Genomic DNA, 17,137 nt, shown 5'->3' on the forward strand with positions numbered 1-17,137 from the left:
AGTGACCTCCTGCCTTGTTCTTCCAAGTAGCTGGGACTACAGGTGTGCACCAGTGCACCCAGTTTGGGATTCTTTTTTGTCATCTTAGTTCTCTGTGAAAAAAAATTTTTTTTCCACAGTGCTGGCAATAAATCCAGGGCCCGTACATACATACATGTAGAGCATACAAATGCTCTACCACTGAGCTGCTGTAATACTCCAACCCTTTTCAGTTTTTTTAAATGTTAGTCATGAGTCTATGATCACTTTCAGTATGTGGAAAGAGGTGTGTTTCTATGTTTATCCCCTTGGTTTTAGGTCCTGTTTCTTTGGTCCAGGCTTTTCGTATGCCTGATCGGTGAATGCCAGAAAGAAAAATAGGTGGCTTTGGATGATGTTTCTCCTTCCAAGTTTCTGTATTTCTCTGGGAAGTTAGCTCTATGGGCAGATCACAGTCCTGTCATGAATATTAGATATTTGGAAATTGCTTTGTAGACTATTTGGCGTTCTCTTCTCTGGCTTCCCTGCCTCAGGACCCCTTAAAACCATAAAAATTAAAGATCCTCAAGAGCTTTTGTTTGTATATTCTGCCTCAGTACAATAGATCAATGTCTATTAGTATTAAAAAGCAAACCTCAAATTTTAAAATGTGTTAACCAATTGACTTAATAATGAACCCATTACATGTTAACATAAATAGTATTTTTATGAAAAAGAAACTTCAAAAAAATTTCAGTGAAACTAATGGCATCTTCATTTGCAAATCTATTATCTGACTTAATAGAAGACAGCTGGACTCTGCTTCTGCCTTCAGCCTGTTGTCATCACAGATGGGCAAATATTGAGAAAGACAGAAAACATCTTAGTATGATTAGAAAATAGTTTTGACCCAAAGCTAGAGTACCCTGGATGGGACCACCCTTTGAGAACCACTGCATTAGGACTAGCCTTCAGTAACCATTTTTGGTTTTGGGGTTGGTTTTTGGTTTTGTGGTGCCAGGGATGGAACCCAGGACCTCACACATGCTAGGCAAGTGTATCTCCCTTTGCTTTATGCCTTCACTTTTTTTCTTTTCTTTTTTTGTTGGTGGTGCTGGGGATTAAACCCAGTGCCTCAAGCACTCTACTAGCTGAGCTTTCCCAGCCTGCTTTATGCCTTCTTGAGTTCTAGCTGTCTTGATTACTCTGAGCTCCTATTTGCTTTCCCCACTCAGACACCTTGGTGTTTTCTGCCCTCCCCAAGGGGAAAAAGCATGGGCCCAAATGGGCTCTCCTCAACACATTTCCTTTCTAGGACCGTGGCCCCAAAGATCTGCCTATTGGGGTTACCCACTGATGCTTTAAAGAACTGATTTTTTCCCCCTTTGGATTTGATTTAGTTCATATGATTCTTGGTGGAGTATCAGTTTGATCTACATCAGAGCTAGGAGTGAATGTCAGCATCCAGTTCTCTAACATACTGTTTTTAATTGCCTAATGGTTTATCTTGGAGATTTTTCCCATTCAGCCACAAAGACCCTCTTTGTTTATTCTTGTTAGTCATTTATGGATGATCTATTGTTGGTTTACATAGTTTCCAGTGTCTCTACTACAAACAGTTACACATGTAACTTGTACATGGACATGTATACCAATAGGTTAAATTTCCAGAAATGCAACTGCCAAGTCTTTAATGTGTATAGACACATCATTTTGAAAGCTGACACCTAATTGCCCTCCCTGTATTGTGCCAGTACATCTTCCCCTAGTATCTCATGTTAGCCAAATGGCTTATAGGATATGGCCAGACTGGGAGAAGCATCAGGGCTCTCCTTTCTCCTTGGTCTGCAATAGAAACCAGGTCATGCCTGTGGTCTCTCCCAGGACACATTTGACATCCGGATCCTGATGGCCAAGTCTGTCAAGTACACAGTGAACTTCTTAGAAGCCAAAGAAGGAGATTTGCACAGGTACCAGCAACCACACTCCATCCCCCTGGGCCTGGCTTATGCTGAATGTCAGGGCCACCATGGGCCCTTGCTGACTTTCTGTTGTCCCAGGGCAGGTGGGTGGGGGATCCTGGCCTCTATACCTGTCCACCTCCTCTTTTTTCCCAGCAGCTCATTTTGACTTCCCAGCAAACCACTGCCCTTTGCCTTCCAGGATAGAAATCCCATTCAAATTCCACATGCTGCATTCAGGGCTGGTCCACGGCCTGGCTTTCTGGTTTGACGTTGCTTTCATCGGCTCTATGTGAGTGCAGCAGGGCAGACCATGCTCTCCCCACCCACTCCCTCGGGCTCCCTACTGTGCGACTGCACTGGGGGCTGGGAGGGTAAGACACAACTCCTCAGGTTCCTCTGTCCCATCCAAAAGGCTGTGAAAACATGTCTTTGAACAAAAGACCATTGTGGGAAGGGGGTGTGTATCTGCTGTGTTCTGAGTACATGTCCCTTGGGGACTCTTTTGTCTGTCTCACTGCATGTAGATAGCATGGTGAGAAGGCACCCCATGGCTGCAGATCCCTTGTGCACTTGTTTAAGCTCACTTTTGCCTAGGCTGTTGGGGTTCCAGCCTGTCTTGGTTATGGGGCCCATGGGACCAATCAGAGGGGACAGGCACTTTTGGAGAGCCCAAGGTATACAGAGCAGTGACCCAGGTGATGGCACCAGCCCAGTCAAGTGAATGCCTGTTCCTGCTTGACAGAATGACCGTATGGCTGTCCACAGCCCCAACGGAACCCCTGACCCACTGGTACCAGGTCCGGTGCCTGTTCCAGTCACCACTGTTTGCCAAGGCAGGGGACACGCTATCAGGAACATGTCTGCTTATTGCCAACAAAAGGTATGACCTGCTGCCCAGGGCTGGGAGTGCAGGTGTCTGTCAGTTTGGCCACCTCACAACCGTCCTCCTCTACCTCTCTACAGACAGAGCTATGATATCAGTATTGTGGCCCAGGTAGACCAGACAGGCTCCAAATCCAGTAACCTCCTGGATCTGAAGAACCCTTTCTTCAGGTAGGAGGGCCTCTGCCCATGTGGGAGGTACCCGGGGACCCACAGCCCCTCGGCCTTGCCCACCAGTCCATTTCTGCCACAGATACACAGGAACAACTCCCTCACCCCCACCTGGCTCGCACTACACCTCTCCCTCTGAGAACATGTGGAACACGGGCAGCACCTACAACCTCAGCAGTGGGATGGCTGTGGCAGGTAAGTCCACCACACCTTTGACATAGCTGCTAACCTTTGGTGGCCTGCCTGGACTCCTCCTGCCCCAAGCCTGCCTCTGGCACTGGCATCTGGGACACTGCCGCCTACCCCTGACATCTCCCTCTCTGGGCATAGGGATGCCAACTGCCTACGACCTGAGCAGTGTTATTGCCGGCGGCTCCAGTGTGGGCCACAACAACTTGATTCCTTTAGGTGAGTGTCCCCTGGGGTCCAGGGAGTGGCTGGGGGAGGGGGCAAACAGGACTGCCCTGTGGCAGGGAAGGGCTGGTGGCTAGTCTGTTGATCAGTGCTTAGTCTTTTGGCACCACTGTCTCCATTCTTGTCTTTTCCTCCTCCTGGGGTCTCTCTTAGTCCTCTCTGCCTGGCTCTGTCACTGCTGCATCAGCCCTTCCCACGCCTGCTGTGAAAGCGTGAGTGGGCTGGGCAGGCTGGGGGTGGTGACGCTGTCTCCCTTCCTTCCTTCCTTCCTCCCTGTCGCTGCGCAGCCAACACAGGGATTGTCAATCACACCCACTCCCGGATGGGCTCCATAATGAGCACGGGGATTGTCCAAGGTAATGGCGGGTGGAGGGGTCTGGGGTCCCGTGGGCAGGGCTGCGTTAGCATGGGAGTGTGGCCCACCTGCTGCCTCACCTGCGCGCGTACTCTCACTTCTGGGGGAGCTGGGTAGGCATGGGCGTCGCACTGGCCTCTCAGTGCCCACTGCCTGCCCCACAGGCTCCTCGGGTGCTCAGGGCGGCGGCAGCGGTGGCTCCAGTGCCCACTATGCAGTCAACAGCCAGTTCACCATGGGTGGTCCTGCCATCTCCATGGCCTCGCCCATGTCCATCCCGACCAACACCATGCACTACGGGAGCTAGGCACCTCTGCCCCAACGGACTGACAGCACCAGGAAACCAAATGAAGCCCCCGCCCAGCACCTTCGCCCGGGCGGCTGACCCCCTTGTACTGGAGAAGCCCAAACACCCGGTCACAGCCCTCTTTGCTATGGGAACTTGGACACTTTTTTTACACGATGTTGCCGCAGACCCTACCTGACCCCTGCCCACACCCTGGCCCTGAGCAAGTGTCGCTGCCATGTGTTACACAAGATCATGTCGGGGGGAGCCTTTGTCCCCCTCCAGCCCTCTCCATTCTGACCTGGCTTTGACATCTGCTGTAACAGGCGTGTTGGGGCCAACAGCTGCACCCTGGTTGGGCAGGAGGAGGGAAGCAGCTGCCACAATGGTCCAGGCTGCCCTGCCCCACCAGGCCCCTAGCCCCTGCCCCCATCACCTGTCTCCAGTGGGAAGGCAGCCCAGCTGGACAGGACCTCTCCTTCAACTACCAGGCCACCATAGTCACCATGGGCGTGACATGCTGCTTTTTTTAATTTTATTTTTTTACGAAAAGAACCAGTGTCAATCCACAGACCCTCTGAGAAACCCGGCCGGCCGGGCCCAGCCAGCAGCCCCTCTCCCCAAGCTCAGAGGCTCAGTGGTGGGGGCAACCCTGGGCCAGGCCTCAGGCCCCTCCCACCAAAGGGTTCACCTCACACTTGAATGTACAACCCACCCCAGCTGTCTGAAGGCCCTCCGTCCTCTGCCCCTGCCTCTTGCTGCTGTTCTGTCCCTGAGTCCCTGCAGGTCCCCCCTCCCCCTCCACCAAAAGCTGGAATTGGCAGCCTAGAGGGAAGGTCACTGTGGGTCGCTTGGACAGACAGAAACCTCAAGGATCTGTCAGAGAAGGCGTCCTTTTCTCTTGTAGCTAACATTAGGCCTGTGTATTTCCCCTCCAGTCCCTACCACCATGATGGCATTTTGGTCCTTCTCCATCCTGGGAAAGGACCTTAAAGGGACCTCTCCCTCAAAAAAAAAAAAAAAAAAAAAAAAAAAAAAAAGAAAAAAAAAAGAAAACAAAAAAAAACAGGAAATGTATGTCTCAGCACAGGCAGTTTTCTTCTACTTCTGCTCCCCTTGTTCCTAGCACCCCCGACCTCAGAAGATGGAGCTCAGGCTAGGCCTCACATCCACTGTGTGCCCCCAGGGAAGGGCTAGGACTCCCCATCAGCCAGGCTGCCCTCCTTTCTCCTGTCCTTGGCAGAGCTCTGTCAGGGAAAGCGTAAGGCCCCACCGGCAGGCTGGAGGGCTTGGGAGTCCTGTCCTGTCCTGTGCTGTGTAGCCTGAGCCGCACTGGAAGCTCCCTGCTCAACTGCCCCTCCCCCACCTTTATATAAATTCTCTGGATCACCTTTGCATAGAAAATAAAAGTGTTTGCTTTGTAAGAAAAGTCTGGAAAGTAGCAGAGTGGTCTTGAGTGGTTGAGGGAGACTTCAGTCATCATCAGGAATAGGACAGGCATGTCTCCTTAGGTTTTGCCTGAAAAAGAGACACTTCTAGAAGAAACCCCCGGGAGAAGGGAAGGTGCCCCCTCAGCCAAAGGAGAAATGGTTCTTTACCTATAGGTGGGCCTTCCTAGGAGGTTGCCATGGACCGGGACATGGTGGGTGTCAGCAGTATGTTTGGGGGCAGAGCTGTGGCTTTGGATGGAGGTACAACGTGTTCTGGAGGCAGCGGCTGGAAGAAGTACAGCTGAACAGAGATTCCAGGGGTCAGTGGCAAAAGTAGGCAGGCAGGCCACCTCTACCCTCCAACCTAGCCACCTGAACCCATACCTTACAGCCCATGGCCAGGAGGGCATGGAGCACCACCACAGCGGACAGTAGCACTGCAGCCACCAGTCTAGTGTCTTCACGTACAACAGGCCAGAGGGTGAACACCAGCCCAGCAGCTGACAGGGCCAAGGCCAATGCCCCAAAGAGCCACTGCAGCCATGGCACAGGGATGAGCCATAGGACCTAGGGTGACAGCGGCAGCTAGTGACTCTGCCAGATGATCCCCCAAGGCTCCAACCACCCACGCAGCACCAGGCCATACTCACCACAGTAGGGATGAAGATGAAGAGGGAGTAGCCATAGATGCATACAGTCTCTAGGAAAGTGTAAGGTCCCACGCGCTCCCTGACACCCTTGCGCCACCGCAGGAAGCCCCATAGTGCCAGTGGCACCAGCCACGCATAGCAGTAGATGGTGATGCCTGCCACAGTCACTGGAGGGCAAGGCAGCAGTCACCCCTCACGTTCTGGGGCCCTGTGGCTTCCAGGAGCTGAGTCCACCCACTCTACTTACCCTTGTGAAATTGGGGGCTATAGTGGACAGAGGGATCCCTCCTCTGAGCCAGCACCAGGGTCAGGTTGCCAGTGACTGCCAGGACAAAGGCCAGGGTGGCACAGATCCAGAAGGGGCCTGTGAGGAGGTTACAGTCCAAATCCCGGGCCCAGTGCTCCCAGGGCAGGTGGATGTGTCTTGTCTCTGTTGCTGGGGAGGTGCAGAAGGGGGGACCCCAGCCACTCATCTGACTCTCACTGGTGACTTCCTGGTGGCTGGATTCGATGCTGCCTGTCAGCACATCCCTCTCTGCCTGGGAAGGCTCCATGTGGCTTCCAGGATCCCATACTCTAGCTCTTGTCTCATGTCATTGGCAGCAGTTCCTCAACCTTTTCAACTCCCTGATAAAGCCCTGTATCAATGGAGAGCAGCTGGGCCCAGTCCTTGGCCCCGTGCCATGTCCCTGTTCACCCCTGGCATAGTCTTGTCCAGCCTCAGGGTTCCCTGCCATCTCTACACTGATGATTCCTTGATGGCAGAGTGTCCTGAACTGAACACTCATGCATGTTCACATTTCAAGGTGCTTGTCTTGAGGTGTCTCTATCTGCACCCCACACTTGCTCCCCACCCCCATACCTGCCCAACTTTTTCCATCCACCTACGCAACTCCATCCTGGTGGTCCAGGTCAAAAGCCTTGGGGCTGCCCTTGGCTTCCTATACCACCCTGTCTAGTCTGTCAGCAAATACTTTTGGTTCTCCCTTGATAGCACATCCCAGAACCAACCACTCTGTCTACCCACAGCCTCTACTATGAGTTGTCTTCTGCCTGGTCTCCTGGGTTCCATCCTCACCCCCATGTGACCAGAGGGGACCCTAGGAACACTTCACTAAGATCCTTTTTCACCACAGTATGGGAGCCTGTGCCACTTGTCCCATCACCTCAGTGACCTCCTAACAGCTCACTCCTTTCCAGTGACGGTGCAACCTTCCAGTGCAGGGGTGTCTCTACCGTGGGGCTTAGGTCCTTTCTGGGACCCTCCTCCCCTAGAGCTTTCTGCCCCTGACTAGTGCCAATAAGGATCATCTCTCTCCACAGAGGCCTTCCCTGACCCACACAAACAGCATCACCACTCACTCTCAACTGCTTCACTTCTCTTCCCAGTCCTGTACCCGCTACCGTCCGTTATGTCTCTGTCTCCCTAAGCAGAACACAAGTTTTACTCTGGGTCACTACTTTGTTCTCAGCTGTCCAGTAACACCTGCCACTCAGTCCACACGTGCTGAATGAATAACCGATGAACCAAATGCACCACCTTACCGTACAGATCTGGACGGTTTCGCAGATGGTGCCGTACAAAGTTGTAGCCAGGGCGAGGTAAGAGTGAGCCTTTGATCCGGTCCAGGACCTGGAGGACAAGGCCACAGTCCATATGGAAACCTGCCAGGGTTCCTCCTGCACTCTGGGAGGCTCTTTCTGCACTGATCTCCGCCTCTCCTCTTTCCATGCCCTACCTGAAAGAGCTCAGTTCCCCTCTAAGCCTTTTTGAATTATTTTTTTAATTGAACCGTGGAACACTCTTCCATTGAGCTACATTCCCCAGCCAGTACTTACTTTCTTTCTTTCTTTTTTTTTTTTTTTAATTTTGAAACAGGATCTCACTAAGTTGCCAAGGATAGACTCAAAACTTTTTTTTTTTAATTTTTTTTTTCAGTTGTAGATGCACATAATGGCTTTATTTATTCATTTTTATGTGGTGCTGAGGATTGACCCCAGTGCCTCAGCATGGCTGGTAAGCTTTCTATCACTGAGCCACAACCCCAGCCCTAGCCTCAAACTTTTAATCCTCCTAGTCAGTCTCCCAAACAGCTGGGATTATAAGCATGTACCATCATGCCCTCATTCCTCTAGGCTTTTGACAAGATGTTCCCATGGCCTAGAGCCTCTTCCCCCTGGCCAGCTCTCACTCAACTTCCCAACACTGAAGGCTGTCTTCCAGGCCTGCCACCTTCCTGTTTGCATCCTCTTAGGCAATCTGGCTGCCTAAACTGCCCTTGTCACTTCCTTCAAAAGGACAGCCGATAGATCCTGGGCAGTCTCCCTACTACATCTCTGTCTAGTAGGTCCCAGACTCTGTGGCCCTGGCTTATTCTCATTAAGCCTAGCCTGGAGCTGGGCATGGTGGCACATGTCTGGAAGCCCAGTGACTCAAGAGGTTGAAACAGGAGGATCACAAGTTCAAGGCCAGTCTGGGATCTCAGAAAAGAGCCTCAAAAAATAAAAGGCTGGGGATGTAGCTCAGTGGTAGAGCACTCCTGGGTCCAATCCCCAGTAACCATCCCCCAAAAAACCAAAAAGCCTGGCCTAGAGCTTGATCCATATGCACATCTGCTCATCTCTCTCATTCCTCTCCTGCTCTGACCCTTCTGACTCCCAAACACCCTCAGAATGAAACCTAAATTCTAACTCCTTAACACAGCTCACAGCACACATGTAGTGCCAGCTACTCAGGAGGCTCAGTTAAGAGATTTGCTTGAGCCCATGGGTTTGGGGCCAACCTGGGCAACAAGGCTGCCTTGGTAACCCTCCTTTCTCCTTTAGGTCTCAGCAAATTCCTCATTTCCTCCTGGAGGCCTTTCCCTATTCACCAGATCATGTGCATCCCTGTGTTCCCACAGCCCATCACCAAAATCCTTAGAAAACACCACTATTCCTTTTATTAACCTGGATAGGAGCTCTTGTTTTCCCATGTAGCTGTCTCAGCCTGGTGCTCAGTGGGTACTGGCTGAACCCCAAGCATGACTCTGAGTCCCTCCCATCAGTTTCTCAGGTCTCACCTGTGAGGTGTCCACGTCAAAAAAGCTCTGATAGTAGCTGAATGTCCAGAATCCAGGCTGTGGCTTCTCCTCCTGTAAAAGCTGCAGTGTGGAATTTCAGTGTTTGTCCCTACAGCCTACTTCAGCCAGGGGGTGGACAGAGGCAAGGAATGGCACTTAGGTGACTCACCGCTGTCTTGTCACCCTCCTCCTCCACCTCCTCCTCGACTCCATAGCTGCCACCAGAGCCCACAGCCACAACCACGTGCCCCTGTGGGGTCAGCTGATCACTTTTGCTGGTGGTGGCTGCATCTGGGGTCTCAGCCAGAAGATTAGTAGCTTCCTCAAATTCTACAGAGAAGGGAAAATGGGGCACAGGCGTGTTGTGAGGGTTGAAATAATTCTGCTTGGTCCACGGCCCACAGCAGGGGCTGAGGTTCCAACAGCGGCAACCCCAATACTCTCCGGAAACAGGACACAACTTCCTCAGTTCCAGGGCATGGGATGTAAGACTGTTCCTTTAATCCTAACTTGGGAACGCAACTTAGGGTTGGTCCTGAAATAGGCTCTGGGCCTTGGGACATGAGGACTAAGATCAGGATGGGAGCGCGGTTTGAATGCGGATGGGGCTCATTCCCGAGTCAGGTTTCCAGCCTGGGGTCAGTGTTCACAGCCGCTTGGGATTCGGGTTAAATAAATAAGAGATGGAAGCTGCACGGGAGGTTCTGGCCAGGGGCGGGAGTAGAAGTTCCCGCCTCGTAGGGGCCGCACTCACCGTGGAAGGCCAACCCGTCTGCCGCTGCCATGGTTGTTCAGGGGCGTCACCGCATCCCGCTCTGAAGATAGAGGCCGATCAGGCCCGCGCCCCTCTCGGACCCTATCCCTCAGCCCCGAGCCCTGCCTGGTGGCTAGCAACACCCACCTGGGTTTAAGCTCGCTGTCCAAGTCCCCCAGGGGCACCCCGCCTTCCTCACCTGAAGCTACCTTAGCCGGCGTGGCCGAGGCTCTCTGCGCATGCGCGGGCCGCCTACCGGTCGGAATCAACACAACTTGGATCAGAAAGCAACATCCGGCTCTGGTCCTTTTTCTTTTCTCCTCCGGTGGAAAGCCACGTCCGGCAACTCGCACGAGAGGCCTCCCCCACCCCCCACCCCCTACCCCCGCCCCGCCCCGGGCCTTTTACTTCAGGTACCTGGCGCTTCTCTTCGGACGAAGGACCCCAGGCCGGAAGAGGATGATCACGGCTGCTCTGAAGAGATTTTGGTCCCGAGGCCGTGGAGAAGCGGGCGTTGAGGCTGGAAATGCGGCCGCGGCAGTGAAGCCAAGCGTGTGGGCGCGGCTGGGTGAGTAGGAGCGGAAGGCAGCGGGTGGGTCCCCGCAGCGGCTGAACAACTCTGACGGCGTTTCTTTCCCCTCAGGCGACTGGGCCCGCGCGCTGCTGCGGGACTACGCAGAGGCTTGCCGGGACGCTGTGGCTGCGGCGCGGGCTCGGCCCGGGCGCGCGGCAGTGTACGTGGGGCTGCTGGGCGGGGCGGCAGCCTGCTGCGCCTTGGCGCCGAGCGAGGCGGCCTTCGAGGAGGCTCTGCTCGATGCGTCAGGGACTGTCCTACTGCTGGCGCCGGCCACGCGCAACCGCGACTCCGAAGGTTTCGTGCAGAGGCTCCTCTGGCTGCGGGGCCTTGGTCGCCTGCGCCATGTGAATTTGGGGCTCTGCTCGCTCGTGTACGAGGCGCCCTTCGACTCCCAGGCCAGCCTCTACCAGGCCCGCTGCCGCTACCTGCAGCCCCGCTGGGTCGACTTTCCCGGCCGAATCCTGGATGTGGGCTTTGTGGGCCACTGGTGGGTACTGGGCGCCCGAATGCGCGACTGCGACATCAACGATGACGAGTTTCTGCACCTGCCGGCACACTTGCGCGTCGTCGGACCCCACCAGCTACACTCCGAGGCCAATGAGCGGCTCTTCGATGAGAAGTACAAGCCTGTAGTGCTCACCGACGATCAGGTGGACCAGGCGCTGTGGGAGGAGCAGGTGTTGCAAAAGGAGAAAAAGGACAGGCTTGTCCTGAGCCAGGCCGACTCGCTGGTGCAGTCGCAGGTCGCAAGATGAAACCCAGTGAGGCGTGAGGCCTGACTGGGGTCTGAGCCCTGGCAGACTGTGCAGTTGATGAGAGTGAGACATAGACAAGTTATATGCACTGTTTTCTCGCTGCTGCTGTTGAAAACAAGTTTGGGGAGCTAGACTCCCTATCTCTTTGTTCCTTTTAGCGAAGCTAGTTCAGTCTTGTTGGTCTAGGAATTGGATAGAGCAGAGTTGCCTATGTAATGTTTATCACTGCCAGAACTAGTAATGAGCCTTTTACATACGCCTTTTTCGGTCTGGGAGTGCAGTAGTTCAGGCGGTAAAGCACTTACCCCCAGCATGCCTAAAGCCCTGGCTTGGATCCCCTCTATCACAAAAACAAAAGAAAAATACTTCATCCTTTCTCACCGTGAGACACAATCCCCTTGACAGAGGTACTACATTGGTCAGGTGACTCCCAAACTCTCTTCTAAGACCATTCATATATATATTTTTTTTTATTTCTGTGTGTTTCCCTCCTTTTGTTCTTTTTTATGAGTAACGTTTTGTTTTGATTTTTTAAAATATTTTGAGTCAGGTGGTGGTACACACCTCTATATGAGCTACTCTGGAGACTAAGGCAGGAGAATTGCTGGTCTGAAACCAGCCTGGGCAGCTTAATGGCACCTCCCGAAATAAAAAGGTCTGGGGATGTTGCTCAGTGGTAGCACACTGGCAGTGTGAGTGAGGCCCTGACTTCAAACTCCACTACCACAAAATAAAGTAAAACACTATTTTGAAATAATTATAGCCTCACAGGATGCTGGTAAAATAATTTTGTATACTCTTCATCCAGGTTCCTTAAATGGTATTGTTTTATACAACTAATACAGAACACAGGATATTGATATTGGTGTAACTGTTTGGTTACGAAAGGGAAATGTTTTTGTAAAAACAACCTGGTTTTACTGTATGTCTATTGACAGTGATTGAAAAAGACTTGGAAGGAAAAGTAGGTCCTGATCTCAGAATCTGTATCTAATTTTAATCCTTCAGGTACCCTGAAAACAGAATTCTTTGGAAAGGAATAAGTTCAAGTATATAGTTGGTACTTAGCTAGGTTATGGTAATCACACCTTTTAAGCTAAAGTATTCGGGGAATGAGCTACCTCCATCACCTTTGTGGCCTGTTGCTAGTTAATAAAACCAGGAGATAAAACAGTGGTCTTTGTTTTTATGGTTTTTTTGGTTTTGTTTTTTTTTTTTTTGTGGTGCTGGGGATCCAACCACAAGCCTCACACATGCTGAACACATACCCTACCACTGAGCTACACCCCCAGCCCTTGTGATGTTTGCTTTTGTGTGTTTTGTCACTTTTAATTTTTGGCACTTGAACCTTCCATTCAAAATGTAGATGCACTGAACATGTGATAGTTCTTAAATTCTTATTTTGGGACCAGAGGAATATCTCCATCTCCATTTTACAGAGGAAAAGTCAAGATATACAAAGTTACTCTTTCCAAGTATATGATAGGTCCATCATCAGGCCAACTGCACAACTGCCAATCCTGTGACTTAGCCTCAGATTTATGGTACAGTAGTATCTTTGATCCTAATAACATCTTGCCAGAATTCGTGTGTATGGTACTGGGGATCAAAAGAGTCTCATGCATGCTTGGCAGGTACTTGACTACTAAGCTATACCCACAGCCCTCTTTGCCAGAAATTATTGAATTGTGCCATCACTTGCCATAAGTAAAACTTGAACACAGAAATAAATAAATAAGAAATGCAATGAAAACAAAAGACAAATGATTTGAAGTTCTAATCCTACACTGTTAATTTGCCAGACTCTAGACTCAAATCCCTATATTCTTTATTAGATTAGCCAACTTCAAGAGAGGGTTTAAGACACACTGCACACTGATGCTGTGCACAGTGCATACCTGTCAATCCCAGCCACTCAGGAGGCTGAGGCAGGAAGATCAGAAGCTCAAGGCAACCAGTCAAAGTGAGATGTGTTTCTATGATCAGAGATGTGTTTTCTGTGAAAGAGGCTTATACCCCTTCATTGCTTGAGTCAATGAGTAAATGCCATTTCTGACTTCTAGGTGTTGGTGTTTCATGCAGGCCTCCAAAATCTGCAGTTTTGAAGGTGAGAGCAGTGGATGGCCACAAACTCAAGAACACTCAAATCTGTGGGTAGGAACCGTGGAGTTTGGTCAGCACAAAGTCCTTGTGACACATTTTTGGCCAATGGGTTTGCCTTTGTCATAGGAGGGTCCTGCTGTATTTTGGCCCTTTCACGAGTCATATCAAGGGAGGAGCTGTTAGATGTGGCAGAGGACTAGGTGGACTTGGTACTGTGCATCTTGGGCCACACACTTGGGTCCCTGAGGGTAGATCTAGGTCTGTTCAGTGTTGAACTCCTTAGCATCCCCTAGTGCTCAGCCTACTGTGGGCCTCTCAAATGTTGAGAAAGTTAATAAAGTACTGCATGTGTTCACTGTCTATACAAGTAGGTATGGTCTCCATGGAGAAGGAAAGCAGACAGAGTGTGAATCTTCATCCTTTAGCTAGCCCAAAGAAAGAGATCCTTTACTCCCAAATCTGAAGTAACAAAATGGACATATTGTCTGTGTTTCTGTAAGGGAGAAGTGGACTTTAAGGGAGGATTTGACTCATACTGGAGGGTTTGTAGTAAGTGATGTTCTGGAATAACTCAGTCCCAGGATGCTGTCAAGACCAAAGAAAGAAGCAGACAAATCCAGGATGAGGGCAGAATAGATGCAGGCCAGCTCAGAGACAGAGGCCATGGTGCAGGCTGCTGGGTGTGGTGCTAGTTGCCCCATGAAGTGAGGGCCTCAACCCAACATGACCTTAGCTCCTTTAGAGGGACTGACCACCTGGGTGGCAACTAAGGAAAGAAATAAAACTTGTTTTGGTGATGGGAATTGAACCCAGAGGCACTTAGCCATGAGCTACATCTCCAACTCTTTTTATTTTTTATTTTGAGAAAGGGTCTCCCTAAGTTGCTTAAGGTCTCACTAAGTTGCTGAGGCTAGTCTCGAACTTGCAATCCTCCTGCCTCAACCTCCCAAGTCCCTCAGATTACAGGCATGCGCCACTGCCAAATTTATTTATTTATTTATTTATTTATTTATTTATTGCGGTACTGGGGATTGAACTCAGGGCCTTGTGCTTGTGAGGCAAGCACTCTACCAACTGAGCTATCTCCCCAGCCCCAAATTTATTCTTGATTAGGTTTGATCTTCTCAAGTTTCCAGGCTAGTCCTGGGGTTGTCCTCTAGCATCTTTAGTGTGGAAAATATCCTCCCTGTTGTGATTGGAAACACCAGCAGGGGGCACCAGAGACTCAATCAGAGAACTTGGCTGGCTCTTGCTGGCCTTACTGGTGGAACCTCCTTGGGAATGGCTAGCCCCAAATTGCTTTTGTTCCTAAGAAACAGGGAGCAGATGTACTGTAATTGCTATGTGCATCCATTTACTGCACTTTAAAATTGGTAGATGATTGTGAAGCAGCTACAGGGAGGAGCCACATTTATCTCTAGAACCTGTACCTTTAGTGATGAGCAAAAGAGGCAGGGAGAGGTTCTGTTGGGACAGGTAGTGACCTCCCCATGAGGAGACACCCCACATAGACCTTTCTTGTCCCCAGATATCTGGGAGGGGCAGACTCACCTTCTTGGCCCTAAAGGTTGTCCAGTTCCCTAGTTTCCTGAGAGTTGTGTTGAAGTGCCCAACACAGTAGAACAGGGATTAGGGTGAAGCCAGTCCATTGTCTAGGGCACAGGATTGAAGGAGGCACTTCTCAGGTTTGTACAAGGGCAATCGTGCCCTGGAGAAGGAGATCCTCCTTAGATTTCGTCCCTGAAGCACCTCCCTGGCCCTATCTCAGTGCTAGCCTTGCTTGCTTTGTGCCCAGCCAGGTCACCTGAGCATGCATGGCAAGACCATTCAGACCTGCTCTTCACCCATAAACACTTCCTGAACAAGTATTTGAAACCCTCCAGTGATGACTAGATTTATAACTCTCAGCCAGTCATCCTCCAGGTTTGCTCTTATGACAGGTACAGGCTGCCCTCTGTATCTGCAGATTGTGCATCTGTGGATTCAGCCAAACTTAGGTCAAAAATATTTGGAAAATTTGGGTCCAGTGGCATATTTCTGTAATTCTAGCTACTCAGGAGGCTGAGGCAGGATTGCAAGTGCAAAGCCAAACTGGGCAACTTGATGGGTGGGACCCTACCTCAAAATAAAAAGGGCTGAGGTTGTAACTCAGTGGTAGAGTGCCCCTCGGCTCAGTCCCCAATATTGGAGGAAAAAAAAAAAAGTCTACAGGAGGGTGTGCATAGATTTTATGCAAAAAATTACACCGTTTTCTATGAGGAACCCTGAGCATCCTCAGAATTTGGTGTCTGCCAGGGTCCTGGAACCAATCCTGTAGATACTGAGGAAGGACTACTTGGGAGCTACAAGAATGAAAAGGCAGGAGCAATAGGACTTTAAGGTTTGAGAGCAGCTAACATCTACAACTTTTTGTGTGAAAGATTCCTAACATACAGTGTTTGATCCCCATATACTCATCATCCAATGCAACAGTTATAATTTTGTCACATTTGCTTGTGCTGTCCTTTTTAAAAAATTTTATTTTCTTGACTGGAGTGCTTTAAAGCAAATCTCAGAAATCACATCATTTCACCCCTATAATTTCTTTTTTTCTTTTTGTTGAGTTGGGGGTCCAACTCGTGGCTTTATACATCCTGGGGAAGTACTCTGCCACTGAGCTACATCTCCAGCTCCTTAAGTCCCTTTTAATAATCTGTAGAAGTTCCCTCACATGTATCTTTGATCTGTAACAGAAATTGGGTCCTCCTGTCTTAGCCTCCCAAATCACTGGGATTACATGGGTGCTGCACCATGCCTGATGGCTTTTATACTTTTTAGACAATGAGCAAATGGATATCCGAACTATGTAGTACATTCTAGGGACATCACTGTGAATATGGGGGGATGAGAAGCAAGTGGAAGATTAAGTTTACTTTTGGGTTTTTTCTTTTTTTTTGGTTTTGAGGGTTGAACCAGGAGCACTTAACCACTGAACCACATCCCCAGCCCTTTTCTATATTTTATTTAGAAACTCTCCCTGAGTCACTTAGGACCTCACTAAGTTTCTGAGGCTGCCCTTGAACTCATGATCCTCCTGCCTCAGTCTCCTGAGCCCCTGGGATTAAAGGCACGGGCCACTGGGCCAAGTGATAAGGGTTATACCAACAAGTTTATTCCTGTTCATTGCAACCCCAGTTACCAGTCTAACAGCCCTCCCAGTGGAATCTTTTTTTCTTTTTAATATATTATTTTTTTAGTTGTTGATGGGCCTTTATTTTCTTTATGTATATGCAGTGCTGAGAATCGAACCCAGTGCCTCACCCTACCACTGAGCTTCAACCCCAGCGCTCTGTGTTTGTGTGTGTGTGTGGTGCTGGAGATGGAACCCAAGGCCTCACACTTGCTAGGCAAGTGCTCCACCATGGAGCCATACGTTCAGTCCAAACATGTTTCTTAATAGATTTTAGGTTTACAAAACACTGAGAAAACAATACCGAATCCTCATATACCCCCTTCCCTAGTTCCTACAATTTCCCCTATTTCCTTTCTTTCCTTCTCCCTCCCTCCTCCTCCTCCTTCTCCTTCTCTCTCTCATTTTGGGTGGTGATGGTGCTGGGGATTGAATGCATGCTAGGCAAGTGAGCTCATGCTACCGCTGAACTATACCCAAGCCTAGTTTCCCCTATTAACACCTGTGGAATATTTGTTAAAATTGATGTCAGTATTGATTGACACAGCATCACATCCAAAATCCAGGGTTTATGTTAGAGTTCACTCATGTTTTATATTATTTGGAT

General features: G+C 50.1%; 3 protein-coding genes across 5 annotated transcripts in view; 2 read left to right on the plus strand and 1 right to left on the minus strand.

Annotated features, from left to right (window-relative positions):
* CARM1 (coactivator associated arginine methyltransferase 1) overlaps positions 1–5,103 on the plus strand; it is a 40,907-nt gene extending 35,804 nt beyond the window's left edge. Inside the window, 8 exon segments of the mRNA XM_079114701.1 lie at positions 1,843–1,928; positions 2,122–2,211; positions 2,665–2,802; positions 2,886–2,975; positions 3,058–3,170; positions 3,306–3,383; positions 3,677–3,745; positions 3,909–5,103. Coding sequence (XP_078970827.1) covers positions 1,843–1,928; positions 2,122–2,211; positions 2,665–2,802; positions 2,886–2,975; positions 3,058–3,170; positions 3,306–3,383; positions 3,677–3,745; positions 3,909–4,051 — 807 coding nt within the window. The 3' untranslated portion in view covers positions 4,052–5,103.
* YIPF2 (Yip1 domain family member 2) lies at positions 4,549–10,475 on the minus strand. Of its 3 annotated transcripts, XM_079114719.1 has the most exons (11): positions 10,344–10,475; positions 10,074–10,178; positions 9,927–9,987; positions 9,342–9,502; positions 9,173–9,253; positions 7,656–7,743; positions 6,358–6,546; positions 6,111–6,277; positions 5,845–6,027; positions 5,629–5,761; positions 4,549–5,548 (listed from the first exon to the last, which is right to left on the minus strand). In XM_079114719.1, the coding sequence occupies exons 3-10, from the start codon at positions 9,955–9,957 to the stop codon at positions 5,645–5,647; spliced, it is 1,017 nt and encodes a 338-aa protein (XP_078970845.1). In that variant the 5' UTR covers positions 9,958–9,987; positions 10,074–10,178; positions 10,344–10,475; the 3' UTR covers positions 4,549–5,548; positions 5,629–5,644. The 3 variants fall into 3 exon arrangements, with proteins under 3 accessions (XP_078970845.1, XP_078970846.1, XP_078970847.1); XM_079114720.1 differs by having other exon boundaries at positions 6,358–6,540; positions 9,927–10,178; XM_079114721.1 differs by having other exon boundaries at positions 6,358–6,474; positions 9,927–10,178; positions 10,344–10,467.
* TIMM29 (translocase of inner mitochondrial membrane 29) lies at positions 10,361–12,870 on the plus strand. The gene is made up of 2 exons (XM_079114725.1): positions 10,361–10,494; positions 10,570–12,870. The coding sequence occupies exons 1-2, from the start codon at positions 10,386–10,388 to the stop codon at positions 11,256–11,258; spliced, it is 798 nt and encodes a 265-aa protein (XP_078970851.1). The 5' UTR covers positions 10,361–10,385; the 3' UTR covers positions 11,259–12,870.
* Positions 12,871–17,137: the final 4,267 nt, after the last annotated feature.

This window comes from Sciurus vulgaris (assembly GCF_902686455.1).
Source record: "Sciurus vulgaris genome assembly, chromosome: 16".
Taxonomy (NCBI): Eukaryota; Metazoa; Chordata; class Mammalia; order Rodentia; family Sciuridae; genus Sciurus; species Sciurus vulgaris.